The 17,793-nt window shown below is 42.1% G+C and overlaps 1 protein-coding gene across 2 annotated transcripts in view; it reads right to left on the reverse strand.

Moving 5' to 3' along the window:
* Positions 1-17,793, reverse strand: part of LDB3 (LIM domain binding 3) — a 200,262-nt gene that overhangs the window by 9,276 nt on the left and 173,193 nt on the right. The window contains exons 16-19 of one of the 2 annotated variants that reach the window (XM_043518915.1): positions 7,990-8,305; positions 5,673-5,853; positions 2,781-2,901; positions 372-487 (exon numbers count right to left, since the gene is read on the reverse strand). In XM_043518915.1, coding sequence (XP_043374850.1) covers positions 372-487; positions 2,781-2,901; positions 5,673-5,853; positions 7,990-8,305 — 734 coding nt within the window. The remainder of the gene's footprint in view (positions 1-371; positions 488-2,780; positions 2,902-5,672; positions 5,854-7,989; positions 8,306-17,793) is intronic. The other variant, XM_043518916.1, reaches the window with a different exon arrangement.

Here is a 17,793-nt window from a genome sequence, read left to right on the forward strand (position 1 = left end):
ATGTTTCACATTATTCAATTTGGTGATAATATCATTGCCTGAGATCTATTTTAAATCCTGATTTACAACTTTGTTAAATTTAGTTAAAGAGAATACCAAGCACTGCTCTCCCACACAGTTTCTGTAGACTCTTCCAAAAAGCACAAGTGTTTTCTTAGCATTTCTGAGCATTAGCAGTATAGATCAAATTTAGCAATTCTGATGAAAACGGGGAGTTGGAGGGGGGAGGAAAAGGAAAACAACCCCCATCTGCAATTAAAACCAATCAACCACTTCCCACCACCAACACTAAACTGAATTCTTACAGTATAATGTCACAAGTTCTAATAAGATTATAGAATAATAATGTAGATTCTAATGTAGATACCTACAGCACAAATAAAGCAGGTATCATGCCAAGTGTGTCCAAGGGCTTCAATGAATTTATCTCCTGCTTCAACAGGAAAATCACATCCATGGCATTTTGTGCTGAACAAAGCAATGTAATCTAAAATAAAACAAAAGCAAACTTAGAATGAACACTGAACATAAGCATATTACACCCAAAAGAAACAGAGATGTGCCTAGTAGTGATTCTTGGGATTATTTTTATTTAAAATTCTTTTCTACATCCCACTCAAATTCTCCAAAGGTGAAATTTTTGAGCAGCTCCTCCTGCCCCCTTTCTTTACTTCTTTAAACACAGAAATTCACTGCAAAAACCCACTTAATGCAGTATTATGGCTGTGAAAAAAACCACACACAATTCAGGAAATTCAAAGTTATATTCCCCACAGGATTTGGAAATTAGCCATAGATAGACTGATTTATAATCACACACACTACAGAAAAATCATAAGCACAAAATGAATTTATACAACATACTATACGAGGACCAGGGGGATGACATGATGAGCACTGTGTAAGAACCACTTAGATTTCCCTGCCTGCTGTATATTTATATTCTCAGTTTAATGTTGGACTACCATAATTTTTGCATTAAATAGAAAATATAACAACACTGTATCCATTGGTTAATATATCCTAACTTTGAATATTGTTGTCAATCTGGAGTTATTGTATCTCAAAAAAGGTACAGCAGAAATAGAAAAGGCACAAGAGAGTCAAAAATTATTCAGGTTATTGGTGTTGTGGTGGAAAGCACCCATTTTAAGAGAGTACCTTTTAGGGCCCCCAATCTAAGCCATTTTAGATTTATCCCCCCCTTAAATCCAGGACCTAGGAGGTACTCTTTGACTCTTCAGGTTTCTATTTCTCACTACCAGAGAGAGATGAGGCCAGGAATGCAGGAGGGAGCAGAGACAGGGCACATGGAGGGAAGGACCACTTCACAATTTAGTCTAGCCTTGATCCTGCCTCATAGCTCATTCACCTGGCTAGCTCCATTTATTTATCCATATGCTCTCCTTTATTGTAGTATCCAAGAGTCTGGGCCCATCCCTTCTCAGCTGTCAAGAAACAGTTGCGCTTGGAAGCTGATTACCAGTTGCAGAATTCAGGCTGTATGAGCAGCCAGAGGATAGAAAAGTTTCACTTTCCCCTTGTTGCTTATCCCAGTAGAGCTTTACCTTTACTAGTATTGGCCAGTCATGGGCAGAGGAGTATCACCAAGTTTAGGGGCATGCTTCCCCTTTTAGGTCACATTCAGGTCATGACACAAGTGATTTAGGCAGTAGCCATCCCAGAGTGGCATTGTGGAGCTCCTAATGGAAGTCCCCCCCCAAAGCTGGGAACATGTAGCTGCCTGGCAAGGGGACGAAATAAAAAAACACCCTAACTTGAAAAAAGATGAACCACAGAGACAATAATAGATAAGGGAGAGAAAAGAGGCAGAAGAGTGCTGGGAGAAGCTATGCGTTGGGAAGGGCACACCCATCTGCCTGTCCATCACAACTTGTAGGGTGGCCACTTGCACATTCCTGGAATACCGGGCATTCCAGCACTTCTGGGAATAGTGTGGGCCCTCCCCCGCAAGTGTTGTGTAGGCAAGGATAGGTGCCGACTCCATGAGTACTCTGGGACTCAAACACCCACAGAAAAAAAAATAGGGGGGGGTTCTGCAGCGGTTCCGACCCCAGGGCTGGTGAGCGATCAGCTGTTCAACAGGCCCTCAGGGCTGGCCGCAGGTCAGCAAGCAGCTGGCAGGAGGTGCTTGGGGAAGGGGGGGTGGAGAGATGGGAGCAGCGGGGGGACCTTTGGGGGAAGGGACAGAGTGGGGGCAGGAAGAGGCAGAGCAAGGGTGGGGACCTTGGGAAAAGAGGCCAAGTAGGAGCGAGGCCTCAGAGTGGAGCACGCACCGTGTAAAATCAAAAGTCAGCACCTGTGTGTGCAAGGTCATGCCACAAAGAGGGTGCCATTTTGAGGAGCACACCACCCTGCCCCAGTGCACATGAGGTCACACTGACAGAAGTGGAGTGGCACGCTCTCCATTACAGTGTTCCTCATCTGATAATGGACAAAACCATGTCCAGTTTTGTCTCAGTACCAGATGGGGGACAAACACTACAAAAGCAGGACTGTCTGGTTTAAAACCCACAAACAGGCTGCCTAATCACAAGGAGGCAAGGGAAGCTGTGGGAAAACACAGACTAGGGAACACTCATATATGCTAAAGACAAGCTACCAGACTAGATCAGCTATTGGCCTGATTTTGCTTGGCAATTGCCCTGTTTCTGTAAAAAGAACAGGAGTACTTGTTTCTGTGGCTCTGCCAGATAATATGAAACTAGTATTGAGCAGTACTATCCAGTAAGATATGGTGGCTCTATTGTGTGTTATACCTTTCTCACAGTAGGGCTCCCCGTCCTCCATGTGGAAGAGGCTATTCCCAAACGGTTTCTTACAGGCAGCACAGACAAAGCAAGTTGTGTGCCAAGTCTGCCTTAGAGCATGCATCACTTCCTGAAAAACAAAAAGAGAAAAATACCACATACACTAAACCCACATACAGGAAAACAAATACAGAGCTGGGATACCCTGGGCTTCTCATTTTAAAATCAGCCAATTCTTTTGCTCAAGATAAAACTCAACAACTCAAGGGATTTTTAAAATGAGGAAATACAAAACTCAGTAGCAAATGTTTACTCCTGTGGGAAAGCTCTGCCTCCATTCAGAGCATTGGAAACCTCCTAATATGATTTATTGTCAACACAAAACCACCAAACATCTAATAAACAACAGCTCAATTCAGCTAGTTGACTGCATCAACACAACCCATGGCTCCCTCTTCACTGGGAGACCGTGCACAAAATAAAGTTTTAATCTCCCTCCTGTTTTGTGTGTACGTGCAAGTGTGGGCACATGACAGAGAGACACGGGATTTAGCTTTATTAACTTCAGTGGAGCTACACTGATTTACACCAGCTGAGGATCTGGGCTAAAGTAGTTACCCAACAGACTGCATGATTTGTGATTTATTTAATGCAGTTGTTCTCAACCAGGGGTACATGTACCTCTGGGGGTATGCAGAGGTCTTCCAGGGGTATGTCAGCTCATCTAGATATTTGCCTAGTTTTACAACAAGCAACACAAAAAGCACTAGCAAAGTCAGTACAAACTAAAATTTCATAAAGACAATGTTTATACATATACTATACACTGAAATGTAAGTACAATATTTATATTCCAATTGATTTATTTCAAAATTATGTGGTAATAATGAGAAAGTAAGCAATTTTTCAACCATAGTGTCTTTTGACACTCCTATATTTTTATGTCTGATTTTGTAAGCAAGTAGGTTTAAAGTGAGGTGAAATTTGGGGGTACCCAAGACAAATCAGACTCCCAAAAGGGGTACAGTAGACTGGATAGGTTGAGAGCCACTGATTTAATGTATTTTATTTCCTGTTTTATGATGTATCTGATTCTAAGTGAGTTTCTTACAGTTTACTCGATTTTTAATCTCTACTGACTGAGGCACAAGGGAATGAAAGTAGTTGCCAGGGTTTCAGTCCATTGCACCAACTTGCTAGACAACACAGCCTCATTTATATTTGCCATACATCTCATTACAGAATCACCAGTGAGATTTAATAACTTCTGTTATTGTTTGCAAAACAATTATAGCTGACAAATAGGCTTGGATCCCTTTATGAACCTCTCAGTACTAAGAAGTAGAAGACAGATTGAGAAATCTTACAAATGTAAACAGAGGCAGCTGGCAGCTTTGCTATGTTACTGACAGAAATCCACAGAGGAGAGCTGACTTGTTCTTCCATTAATTAGATAAGCAAGTATTTCAGTAGCTTTGTTTTAACATTCCCCCGAAAGCGCCAGTATGCAGGGCTTGTTTAGAGCCAGGACTTCACCTCAAGTGTTTGAAGATGTGCTTCCTAGCAGGGAGCAAAGCACTGACTTCCCCAACACTGAGACAGATGTCAGGAGTGGAGGTTACCATTAGCGATAACTAATATTGTACTTGTGGCACCTTAGAGACTAACAAATTTATTAGAGCATAAGCTTTCGTGAGCTACAGCTCACTTCATCGGATGCATCCGATGAAGTGAGCTGTAGCTCACGAAAGCTTATGCTCTAATAAATTTGTTAGTCTCTAAGGTGCCACAAGTACTCCTTTTCTTTTTGCGAATACAGACTAACACGGCTGCTACTCTGAAACCTGTAATATTGTACTCTTCATTTGACAGTCTGGAAGAATTGTGAGAGATGCTTGGTCACGTCTTTGGCATAGAATCACAGAAGATTAGGGCTGGAAGAGACCTCAGGAGGTCATCTAGTTCAACCAACCCCAGCTAAATCATCCCAGTCACAGCTTTGTCAAGCCGGGCCTTAAAAACCTCTAAGGATGGAGATTCCACCATGGCCCTACATAACCCATTCCAGTGCTTCATCATGCTCCTAGTGAAACAGGTTTTCCTAATATCTAACCTAGACCTCCCCCATAGGCATCCCTGCATGTCTCATCTTCCTTGTCAACTGTGTACACAAATCCATCGTTAAGATTATTATCATCATCTGCTGCTCCAACCACCTCATCAGCTTGTTAAGGTATTTATAGAGTGTCAGTCACCACAGTATCTAGGCATGAAGCCTAGTAGGAGTGTATAAGACAAACAAAAGTGGGCTCTTCTCTCTCCTCTCCTCTCCTCTCCTCTCCTCTCTGGGGTTCAGATGCTTGTATCTTATTTTAAACCTAATCATCATGATTTCTCTAGAGCAGGAGTCTTGCTATTCGCACAAGGATGCACTGATAGCTGTGTGGACCTGATCAAAGTCCATTGACTCTGAAGTCGGTGGAGTTTCTGGATTAAGCCTTATCTGAAGAAGATTGTATAGCATCAGCCCACATTTTGCCTAACTTTAGCAAGAGATGCACAGGAGCAATACATTTTCATTTTAGGAGGTCACCAAAGCAAGACAAGGAAAGAGAGAAAAATAAAACAAAAAACAATAAAAAAAAATTATTCATATTATAAACTTCCTCCATATAGGCTGATAAGTACAGTACAGTCATGTCCAAATCTCCAGCCAGTACAGAAACATAGTTCTGTAAGCCTATATGTGTCTTATTCTGGGATAATTAATAGGCTAGGAAATTACTGTTGAAGAAAGCAGAAGAATTTAATACTTAATTAGTTGCCTATAATCAAAAGTATTCCATTTCTGATTTCAATGGAGTGAGGACTTAGATGTGAGAACATGCTGTTCTGACTTACCCCCATGATCTTCGTGTTGCATCTGGCACAGGTTGGTGCAAAGAACTGCTCATAACAGCGCTCACAGTACACACTGTTCTGCTCCTCCACAAAGCACACATCCGCTAAAGATGTCTTGCAGTAAGCACAATTGAACTCCTCTGGGTGCCAGGAACGACCCATGGCTACCAGGAAAGGACCCCTGTGAACCATCATTATGATATTTATATTGCAGAAGTATCTAATGGCACTGATGAACAATACTAATGAGGATGTATTTTAAAATAAGACACTATAACCTGCTGACAAGAGGTCTCTTTTCAAGATTTTTTAAAGGAAAATTTCAGGGATTAGTTATAATCATTTTTATAGGTTAATATATTAACTGAATTTTCAAAACATCTATTGGAAATACTGCCATGGTTTCCAAATCTCCATAACTGTAAATAGTGTTTGTGAGAACTCCCATGTTGTTAATATTTCCCATCAGCAGCTATAAACTGCTTGTGTAGAGTAGAGCACTGAAAATGCATTTTTTAAAAAACAAACAAAAAAACCCACAAATCACCAAAAGTTCAGAAGTGTTAAATATAAAACAAGGGGTGGAGGAATCAAATGGGAAGTTTCCTCATTCTAATGAGTATGACACACAGTAGAGAATTATCATTTGAAAACATGATAAAGCAGGAGACTTTCCAGAGTTGGTGAAAGGTGTAATACACATACTTTACAATAGCTTTCAAAGCCTCATGTTTTCTTGTGCATTTGAATGAAAGTTGCATTAACTATGTTATGTCAGATTATCAAAATGGCAACTTGCTGTTTGATTATCCTTTAGTTATACTACAGCCACATTAAAACATGTTGGTGATTTACTAAAAAAAAAAAAAAAAAGGAGTACTTGTGGCACCTTAGAGACTAACAAATTTATTTGAGCATAAGCTTTCGTGAGCTAGAGCTCACTTAGCTCAAGAAAGCTTTGTTAGTCTCTAAGGTGCCACAAATACTCCTTTCCTTTTTGCGAATACAGACTAACACGGCTGCTACTCTGAAAACTGTAAGGAGAGTGATCACTTAAGATGAGCTATTACCAGCAGGAAGGAGGCGGGGAAGGAGGAAAACCTTTTGTGGTGATAATCAAGGTGGGCCATTTCCAGCAGTTAACAAGAAGGTCTGAGGAACAGTGGTGGGCAGGGTGGGGGGAGAAATAACATGGGGAAATAGTTTTAGAAATAGATTTACTGTTAGTTGTCACGGAGTGCGGGGAGTCAGGGCCCTGCACCCTTACTTCCTGCGATTCACCGTGACTCTCAGCCAGCCAGCAACACAGAAGGTTTATTAGAAGATAGGAACATAGTTCCAAGCAGGGCTTGTAAGTACAACCAGGACCCCTCAGTCAGGTCTCTCTTGGGGGCAAGGCGCTTAGACCCCAGACTTGTGGTTCCCTGCATTTTCCCATCCAGCCCAAATCTGAAACTCAAGTCCCACTCCTCCTCCCCCCGGCTCCTCCCCCTGCCTTTGTCCAGTTTCCCGGGCAAAGGTGTCACCTGGGTCCAACCCCCTCCCAGCTCAGGTTACAGGCTCAGGTATCCTCACTCAAGTGAAGTCATCCCTGCTCTCCCATCCCCCAGGCAGACAGTCGCAGCAGAACTAGATGACATTCCCCAGTCAATCCACCCCGCTCCCTTAGATGTAGTGATTAGAATATTGTTTGTATTACTGGAGTATTCCTATATGGGAAGACAGGAGAATGATAATCAGTAACCCTACACCACTGAACCAGTTCCTTTTCAGTGGATGAAACTGTCATTAAAAATGCACAGATTATGATTAAGTCAGGCAGCAATCAACAGGGTAACAATGGGCACCAGTCCAGTAGAGTGAACTGGGGGGAGGAGAAAAGAGAAGCATGCAGTGAATCACTGGTAACAGGGTGTGTGCATTATCTTTCTCCAGACACAAAAGCAGCAATTACATTTGTCTCCAAACTGATATCTCACTCCCTCAACCCAATATAGTTTTACATAGTGTCCTTCCAATTTTATTTCTGGAGATACCTTGGGGACCAGAAATTTGTAAGAAAAAGGTAGTGCTTTTGGTAGGAAAGGTGCCCAAAACAATGACCTTGTATAACTTGGCCGTGATAAAAAGTGAACCACACGATGGCAAAGATGAGCTCTGGAAATCTTAAATGAATCAAGCAGACAACAGACATCCCCTCTGGATTATTTAACTGTGTCTCATGCTCTGAGATTGTATAATAAAATGCAATAATCAGTTGCTCTGTGATACTTTCTCTCCTGCCTCCATCCCTCTCCTAAGAGTCTCATGACCTTACCGAATAATGCTGTTACAGTGTCCACAGAGAGGAGTTCGGTTGCTTGCTGGGAAACGCTCAGCCCTTTGAATTGTTCCCCTGGCTACAGCAGGAGTCTGGGAAGAGGCTGATATTGAAGGAGATGAGTAGGCTGAAGTTGAGGCAGGAGATGGTCCTGGAGCACCCCGTGGTAGGGTATGTTTGGTAATGGAGATGGTGGTTTTTTCAGGTGCAAATTTCTGGGAAAAGGAGTCATCTGTTACCCAAGGAGGGCGGCATGAAGGATCAGCCTTCCCTGGTGTATAAGAATGCACTGGTGCTCGTGCTGGTGCTGGCGCTGTTATAAACATCCAAAAGAAAATCAAAGAATGCTTTAAGATCTTTTCTTTTTAGATTGCAAACAACTACATTTAGCAAAATGTACTGCATTCCATAAATAAACATAACACTTAGATTACTCTAATTGTAGTCTGTCCCATTAGCACAGATCAGAGCTGGAGTGAGTTCCAGGATATCACCACAATCCTTGATTTATATCCAAATAAATCAGAGAAACCATTATCTACTTGTTTTCACTGAATTTATTAAGATCACTTACAAGGACATTGCGGTGTTAGTTTTTAGTTAGTAGGAGTGCATGTACATGGTTGTGATTATTGCTCTCTGACCTGGAGTAACCTAGGTTCAGAATACAGTGGCACGTTAGATTCAAATGGCCAGATCAAGCCATCAGCTTTTAGGCAGAACTCCCCATGATTTTAATAGTTTCTGCTTAAGTATTGGTATGATGAGATTGCTGAAGATGTGGATTTTTCCACAGATTCTCACTCTTATTTGTAATTTGTAGAAGTTTTACACCTGGATTAGTGAAGAAAATAGCTTCACTTACAGAACACAGAGGCTAAAAGAGAACAATAAAAACAATGCTGAGGAAACAAATACAGATTGTTTAATTTTCAAAAAGTGAAACTGAATGCAAGTTAAATTGAACAAGTGGAACTTCATTAAACCTTGTGCACTGCTCTGTCCATGTGGCTGAGTTGCTTCCAGCCTAACTCCAACTGTTCCTTGTTTACCTAGTGTCAACCTCAATAAAAGCCCCTCCAGGGAACACAGGCACTCTGACTCCACTTCCATTTATCATGATACTCAGATAACATGGCCAGCAAGGCAAAATCAACAGCAACTAGAGAAAGAATGTCCCTATGATTAAGGTACTGGACCAGGACTCAGGATCTCAATTCAGTTCCTGACTCTGCCATGGATTTCCTGTGACCATGCATAAGTCATAATCTGTGTCTCAGGTCTGGTCTGTAAAATGGGGAAAATGATACTTTCTTTCTCCCATCCTTTGTTTTGTCTATTTAGACTGTAAATTCTTCAAGGTATTGACTGACTGTTATATCTGTTTGTATAGTGTCTAGCACAATGGATTAATCTTGGGTGGGGCCTTAATACAAATAAATCATCAGGATCTAGAGTCTGTACTCACTGGAAAGCCCTCCCATTAACTTGTTCTCTTTTTAAAACTATAGACTTAAGTCTCAGAAATCTAGGTACAACTGAAGATTTCACCTGAGAAACTGCCACATCTCCCAGTCTCAGTGTAGAAAGGTCAAATATATTTTTTACTTTGGAAAGGAAAAAAGGAAACAAAAAATTTGTTGATGTATTCTGGAACAGCCTGAAGGAAAAAAAACCAAGAGAGTAGGAAAACAAGGAAAGCCAGCGATCAAGAAGAAGAATACAGTGCAGACCTCCAGAGCCTTTTTTCAAGCCTTTTAAAAATATTTATGTTAAGTGGATTAAATTAGTAACATTTTAATTTATTGTTATCATTGAAGAAATTACAGACTGCATTATGGCTACTTTGAGATGTTTACATAGATGTGTATTTGTGTTGATACTTGTGGAACTACATGTACAGAATTGTGTAAAAGATGTTTTGAATGAGCTATAGAAGATAATTATTAATTATCTTATGGCTTGATGCTAACTACTGAGGGAAAATTATTAACTGTAAGTAGAATGACCCATATTAGCACCCTGATAACATACTCTGATAACTTTTTCCAAATAGTCCTAATTTGGGCTGAACCTTCTTATGCTTGATGTCTGCCTGAAGGTGAATTTTTCTTTTGGGTTGATCTGAGCGAAATTCCTCATCTGTTTGAGATCAGCAACTGTGAAACAGATCACTTCCTGTTTTTTAAGGATTCCAGACATACTATTTGGCTGCTGCAGAAAATATTGTATGAAGTTTGAAACACTGCATAGGATCCTCTTTGAGGAATAGTGCCTTTGCTTGCTTTTATTTTTTTAAAAGGTGTTGCTTTACCATAATTTTAACTGTATGAACATGTTCATGTTAAAAAAAAAGTCTACAGGTGCACACACAGGGTCCAATAAAATAAATAAAAAAGTTCATGATGACTTCAATAGGACCAGGATTTGGCCCTGAAAGGGAGACATAGTGTGCATCTGTGAATTAGTTAGGTAACTGTGACAAGGTGTACCAATCGTGCACTGGGCCAACAGGAAAGGATCAATCACTGTGGGCCCAGGAAGCAACGTCCCCTTTCCCCTGCTGCGCACGCTCCAGGTGGAAAAGCCAGTTAAAAAGAGGCAGCCCAGCTCAGTAAGGGTTGGCTGAGGAGAGGGAAGGATGTGGACTGCAGGTTCCTGCAGAGGCGCCTGTGATGATCCAGGCAGTAGAGCCCAAGAACACAGATTATGCTACAGGCAACTCAGTGATTGCAGAGACTGCTAGAGACACCAGGCCGCCACCAGATGAGGAGGTGCCCAGGATGCAACTTGTGGTAGGAAATGACCCAGGGGATGTAGTAGAAGCTGATGCTTAAACCCTTAGTATGGAAGTCCCTAGCTTCATAGGGCCCTGGGTCGGAATGTGGTGGAACGGGAGGGGCTGGGTTCCCTTACCCCAGACCACTAGGTGTGGCGGCTGTTTGCTTTCTGTCCCAGTCTTGGGGCTCAGGGACCATAGCCTGTTTATTTGTTCTGCCCCATCCAGGGGCTACAGATTGATTGCTGTTCTGCTCTGCCCAAGGGGATTTCCCAAATGCTACTGTCTGCCCAGCCAGGAGGCTTAGGGGCTATAGACTGTTTGTTTGGTCTGCCCCGCCCACAGGGCCAGAGCCCCAGTTGTAACTGCCTGCCGCAGGAGGCTCAGAAGCTATAGGCTAAATGTTTGCCCTGCCCCCCTGGGGCGATAGACTAATTGCTGTTCTATCCCACCCAGACGGCCAGAACCCCAATTGCTACTGCCTGCCCCAGCCAGGAGGCTTGTGGGCCATAGACTATTTGTTTGCCTAGCCCTGTCCGGGGGCTACAGGCTGACCATTGCTCCATCCTACCCAGAGAGCCAGAACTCCAACTGTTTTTGACTGCCCCAGCCTGGAGATTCAGGGGCTACTGACTGTTTGTTTTCTCGGCCCCAGCAGGGGTCTGGAGCCCACTGTACTGCAATTACCTGATCTAACAGGGAATCCCAACAATTGGGTGGTGGGGTGTACCAACTCCACATGAGGCCAATGGAGGCAGCTTGGCCTGATAATAAGGCCCCCCATCACATACACAATCTTCAAAAATGTTTTGCTGACTTAAAATATCCATAACTTTTAAACAACTCAACCAATTTCCTACAAACATGGCCTCAATATGAAGGCAATGTTTGAGGGAAAATCAGTTAGTTATGATTTTACATTTGGCAAGTGGTAGGATCATCTTAACTCACATGACGTGTATTATGGGCACACTGTTAGCAAGTTTGTGTAGGTCAAACTGATTGCCGTTTTAAAAAAACACCACACCAAAATACTAATTGAAGTGTATGTGAATTTTGGAAGGTACTTTTTGAATTGACAAGTCCTCCTGGGATAACATATGAATGTTAAAAAAAAAAAAATCACTCAAGAAATTTAACCCAACAAGTCTCACCTTTTTTTTGGATCCATGTTACAGACTAACAACTGCACAGATTTATATCAAACTTGCTACAACAGATTATAACTTCCTATGTAGGATCAGATGTCAACAACGTTCTGTTAATTTTGCAGAAAACCTAAGTCATTTTCATCATAACAAAATGCTAAATGAAAAATATACAACAGAACGCTCCGGCCCTGTCAGCTACAGCAGTGGTTCTCAACCCTTTTTCTTGCTGAGCCCCTCCACAACATGCTATAAAAATTCCACAGCCCAGCTGTGCCACAACAACTGTTTTCTGCATATAAAAGTCAGGGCTGATGTTAGGGGGTATCAAGGAGGGCAATTGCCCAGGGCCCCACACCATAGGGGGCAACACGAAACTCAGTTGCTCAGACTTCGGCTTCAGCCCCAGGTGGCAGGGCTCGGGGCCTCAGGCTGCAGTCCTGCCTGGTGGGACTTCGGCTTTCTGCCCTGGGCCCTAGCCAATATACTGCCAGCCATGGTGGACCCCCTGAAACCTGCTTGCAGCCCCACAGGGAGCCCTGGACCCCTGGATGAGAACCACTGAGCTATAGTATTTCCTGTTTTCAGTGCTTTCTGGCTCACCAACTAGGCTCAACACAGACTTCTGACAAGCTAAGGAAGAAAAACTGAACAGCAGAGGAGTCTGTGGAATTCACAGCCATCTTTAGAGGGGAGTGAGCAATTATTGGGAGCATACAGCATTTCCTGTTTGGAGGAAACAGGGGAAAGTCATACTTGAGGAATAGAGAAAAAGATCTCAGAGTGGTAGCCATGTTAGTCTGTATCAGCAAAAACAATGAGAAGTCTTGTGGCACCTTAGAGACTAACAAATTTATTTGGGCATAAGTTTTCGTGGTCTAAAACCCACTTCATCAGATGCATGGAGTGGAAAATACAGTAGAGAGGTATAAATACACAGCATATGAAAAGATGCGAGTTGCCTTACCAAGTGGGGGATCAGTGCTAAAAAGCCAATTCAATTAAGATAGAAGTGGGCTATTCTCAATAGTTGACAAGAAGGGGTGGAAATCACTTTTGTAGTGCTAATGAGGCCAATGTAATCAAGGTGCCCCATTTCAAACAGTTAACAAGAAGCAGTGAGTATCAGCAGGGAGAAATTCGTTTTTGCACGGCCCCCATGCTGCCCCTCCCAGTAATGACCTCTAACTCTACGGCAGGAGTTCTCAGGACAAAATTTTTGGTGGCCTCAGAATATGGCTCTCAACACTGCTCTCACACTTTTTCCTAAAACATTTAATTAGCTTTAGGAAAACCAAATAAATATGCACATATACATGTCCAAATCATTGTCATTTATTTATTGTGAGCTAGTAAATCTGTTGTGAAAAGTGATATTTACAAACATAAAAGTATCACTTTTCACAGCAGACTTACTCAGCCCTGGCAAGCCTGGGGGCAAATTAAGCCCTGGAGGGAGGATTGGGAAAGGCAGTGCAGGTCAGGGAAAATGGGGGTGGGAGGCTGGGAAGGCTGAAACCCCGCTGAGAGAGGCCAAGGCCTTGCGGCTGGAGGACAGGACCCGGGGTGGAGCCTGAAGCCCTGTATTCAGAGCCTGCCACCCCGCCACCCCAGGGCTGAAGCCCAAAGCCTGAACCTCACCGCCCCATGGAAAGTGGGGAACTTGCTGGCTGCCTGTTCCTTCAGCGTTGTGCCCCAGGCGACTCCAGAGGGGGGCAAGGCCCAATCCCTGCTGGTGGCTGTGTAGTGTAGCCATAGCCTCAGAAAGGGCATGCTCTGAGAGGATGTGAAGAGCCCATCCTGATTTCCCCTATCTGACTTAGGAACATTAATAGAGCAGGGATGTTAGGGGGTGAGGTAGAGAACAGAAATGAAAGAAAGAGTAAGTGGGGCTCTAGCAAAGGGTGAATTGGGTTTCACTAAAACAGCAATAAAAATGTCAGAAGCTGCCAGAGCCCTGTCTATGCTAGTGCTCCCAGCAATTACGGGCACAATTTTTTTGGTAAATTTCCCCACCAAAGATAAAATGCAAAAGACTTTTCTATTTTAGCCCTGCAGAACTCAGTGCCATAGTCAGATAAACATGTAATATCTTTCTTTCTTTCTTTCTTTCTGAAAGTGTTAAAACACCGTAGAATGTTCCTTAGTAGTTTGGTTAGAGATTAGATTTTATTTATTTATATATTTTTTGCTTCAACAAAATCTTGAATTTTCAAAAGAAATTGTCAGGGCAAATTCTCCATCCTTCAACAAACAAGGCCTGCAGCTCTAATACAGTGCAGTGTGTACCTTTAAGAGAAGAGGCTGCAGGGGTCTCACTGTCTGGAATGGAAAGTATTTCTCCTTCTTAGTCATGCTGCTTCCTGGCTCCTACTTTACATCCCCTACTATTAAAAGCTTTGGAGCCCTCCTAGCTTTCTGAAATGGCCCCTCCTCTTACTTGTTTCTGGTTCTTCTCCAAGTCAGCTTATTTTTCTAATGAATTATTTAGATCTGATCCACTGGCAGCAATTAAACCCTCTATTACTCATTGACAGACCAGCTGTGGGCATTGCATGTTGGCTTCCCGATCTCTCCCCATTCTTCACTGAAACTCAACTGCTTTTGGAGAATGTCACCATTGTGCAAATTCTTGATACTGTGTTCTGACAGACAGACTTTGATGCTTCAATAGCCTCTATAGTGGGAGTAAAATAGTCATCAACAATGACCCTTCTCCTCATAAAAATGAAGACCAAATGCATCCGATGAAGTGAGCTGTAGCTCACGAAAGCTTATGCTCTAATAAATTTGTTAGTCTCTAAGGTGCCACAAGTAATCCTTTTCTTTTTTCTTAAACAAACTAGACTCTCCTCCTCCCAGTCTTTCTTTTGTGTATTGACAATATCAGTGCAAGTAGTTTTCTTTAACAATGCCATCTAGATCAATGTTTTCCTCCCTTCTTTTCTTACCTTGACCCTCTGGTAATTTAAGGCATACCACCCCCTGGTAAATTAAGTTACAGCACGAGAAACCAATGAATATAGCTAACACAGGCCACACTGATCCTTGTAACAGCAGCTCAATAAAATATTTTATTGAACAGGCAACCTTAGTACTGGCATTTCCTAATTTTTGCATGCTTGTTTTTGCAATCTGATTATTTTTCTAATGTAGTTTTTTGCATGTCATTTCTTGGGTTTTTAAAAAAGCAAACTAAAAATCCCAGAAATTCCATGATGTGCAGTTATACTGACTGCCATGTGATTCATCAGTAGGGTTAGAACCACAGTACAGAACTCTGCTTCTTGAGTTAACAGAATAACTCATAGCTGTAGTAAGCTGTCATCCCGTTCGAAGGCCAGCCACTAGAGCAGGAAAAGGCAAACATTTTACTAGTGGATTTCACAACTATTTGCTGACTGCAAAGGAATGGTGCCACTCAGGAATCCTGGATTCTATGACAGGTTCTGAGAGAGTGTACTCTAGCTGCCAGAGTCCATTCTTCCCGTCTCTATCTTCAAAGGCTCAGCTCTTCTGCCCTTGGCCCCTCCAGCCTATCCCAGTCCTAGTCTTCCCCCGCCCCTGCATCCACCCTCAGCTCTTTGACACAGTCACAGTCACTGTCTACCTCCTGCCCCCACATCCCAGGTCCTCCTCCTCTCAGTCTCTCCTCACTTACAGCTGTAACTGTGGAATCAGCATCCTTAAGTGGAGTCAGCTGCTCTGCTAGTATGGGCTATGCAGTTTTCCTCAAAGTTCTGGTTTGTGTCTGTTTGTTTTAAATAAGACTGGCTAAAGATTTTCTAGAAATGCCTGCAAGCGTGACAAAAATCCTAGCCTCTCCACTCTGGTGGGGTCAAGATTTCTGCAGAGGTGGCAAGCTCTACTTTTGAAGAAGTGAAATTTAAGACTAATCAAGCAGCAGTAGCTCCAAAGTAAGCTCTGTTCCTCAGGAACATATTAGCCATGACAATGGCATGGGGCTTTGAGAATGTGCTAAAATAAAATAATAGTAATAATAATTAGCTCTTAAACAATGCTTTTCATCAGTGGATCTCAAAGAGCTTTACAAAGGAAATCAGTATTGTCATCCCCATTTTACAGATGGGGAAGCTGAGGCACAGAGCAGTGAAGTGACTTGCCCAAGGTCACTCAGTAGGCCAGTGCAGAGCTGGGAATGGAACAGAGGCGTGCTGAGTCCCAGTCCAGTGCTCTATACTCTAGGCCACCTTGTTTATAAATTGATGAGGTTGGGGAGAGTGGGTGGGCTCAAGGCACTGAGAGGAATACAGAACACCCCAGTCAGCGCAGAGTGCAGGGTGGGACAATACCTTAATTTAGGCAGGAAGAAGTTTGGACTATAACACAGATCTCTGCAGAAAATAAAGTTTTGAGAAGATTATTTAGTGCTTAACACTCCTCCCTCTACCCACACCCTCCCGTGTGTAAGAGAATGACAGTCATTCGTTATTGGGAATTACAGGTGCTTGAATTGTATGTACATCATTCTACTAAAATCACACTAACGATATCTGTTTTTTCTTTTAACTGAGTTCAAACAGGACTGTAAGATATTTTCTCTAAAAAGCTTTCCTATACTGCAACATCAGCCATTTCACTGTTTCATAATCATGCATCCCACCTTAGCTTTAGGCTTCTTTTTTTCATCTTGGAATTGTAAACAGTGTTTAAAGATCTCAGCACAAGGAGTTTATATTCAATCTCTTAAAGCCCTGGGGCTGTGACTATTTACTTATTATGGTATTAAGACAGTTAGAATTAGAAAGCAATATTTAATCTCTAATTGATGAGTTCAAATGGCTCCCACCTATGGGGCTCTATAATTAAAGACAGTAATTTCTAGCTCACTCAGTTTTATGGATGATTTTTTCCCCAAAAGTCAGTTTGTTCATGTAAAGCATAACAGACCAATGTATACCACAGAAGACCTGATAATATCATCTCAAGTTTCACAGATATTCAGACACTAAACTTCAATAGCAACATCCTTTAGTAAACTTTTTTTCAGTCAGAGAGCAAATGGGAGCCCCAGTGAGCAGTACAAGTACCATTCTTAGGTTGACACTAGCTAAAATTATCAAGATTAGTATCCTTCTAGGCTCAGAGATACTAACTCATTGTGTTTTAACCTGGGAGTATTTAGCCAGTTGCCTCTTTGTAGACAAGGATGCTGCATGTGCTTTTTCATCATCACTCTTAAGTTGTACTAGGATCCCCGCATTTTAGCAGCTTTCTTTATCTCAACAGACAGCACGTGTGTATCACTGTGACATAACTGCTTCTTCAAACAAGAACTACAATCAATTAAAAATACCCTGAGTGGGCTAAGTGTAGGAGTAGGGAGGTGGTGATCAGTAATAGTTATAATGCTCTCCTTTTAACCTTTAGGACCTGGGTTCAACTCTTCCCAGGGTCTCTTCTGTAAAATGAACTGAAATGAGGAAGGGTCTCTCACTCTGAATTTTCCATCCCATCCACTTGCCATTAAAAAATAAAGCAATATGGTGAATCATGTCACAATCACTGTAATACATTGGCTGGAGAACTGGTGCAAAATGACAGTCATGAGTGTCCTAATCTGCTTTTAGTTCTCGCAAGATAATTATAACTTTTCAGTCATTCATCATTTCATCTTGAAAGCCAGGATTCAGTACAAAATATTTCCCCCCCATATAAACAAATTGGGATTATTATAATTGTTTTTACTTTTAGCAGAGTGTTGTCACTATCTGCTAGGAATAATTTCACCAACCTTGGGATTCCAGCCATTCTGATGAGGAAGGAATAGTATATTGACCTTATAAATAGTTTTCAAACATCTTCCTGGCTTACCTGGAATGTTACTCTGACCTTTGTAGCTCTACACATACA

The sequence above is a fragment of the Dermochelys coriacea genome, chromosome 7 (genome assembly GCF_009764565.3).
Source record: "Dermochelys coriacea isolate rDerCor1 chromosome 7, rDerCor1.pri.v4, whole genome shotgun sequence".
NCBI lineage: Eukaryota > Metazoa > Chordata > Testudines > Dermochelyidae > Dermochelys > Dermochelys coriacea.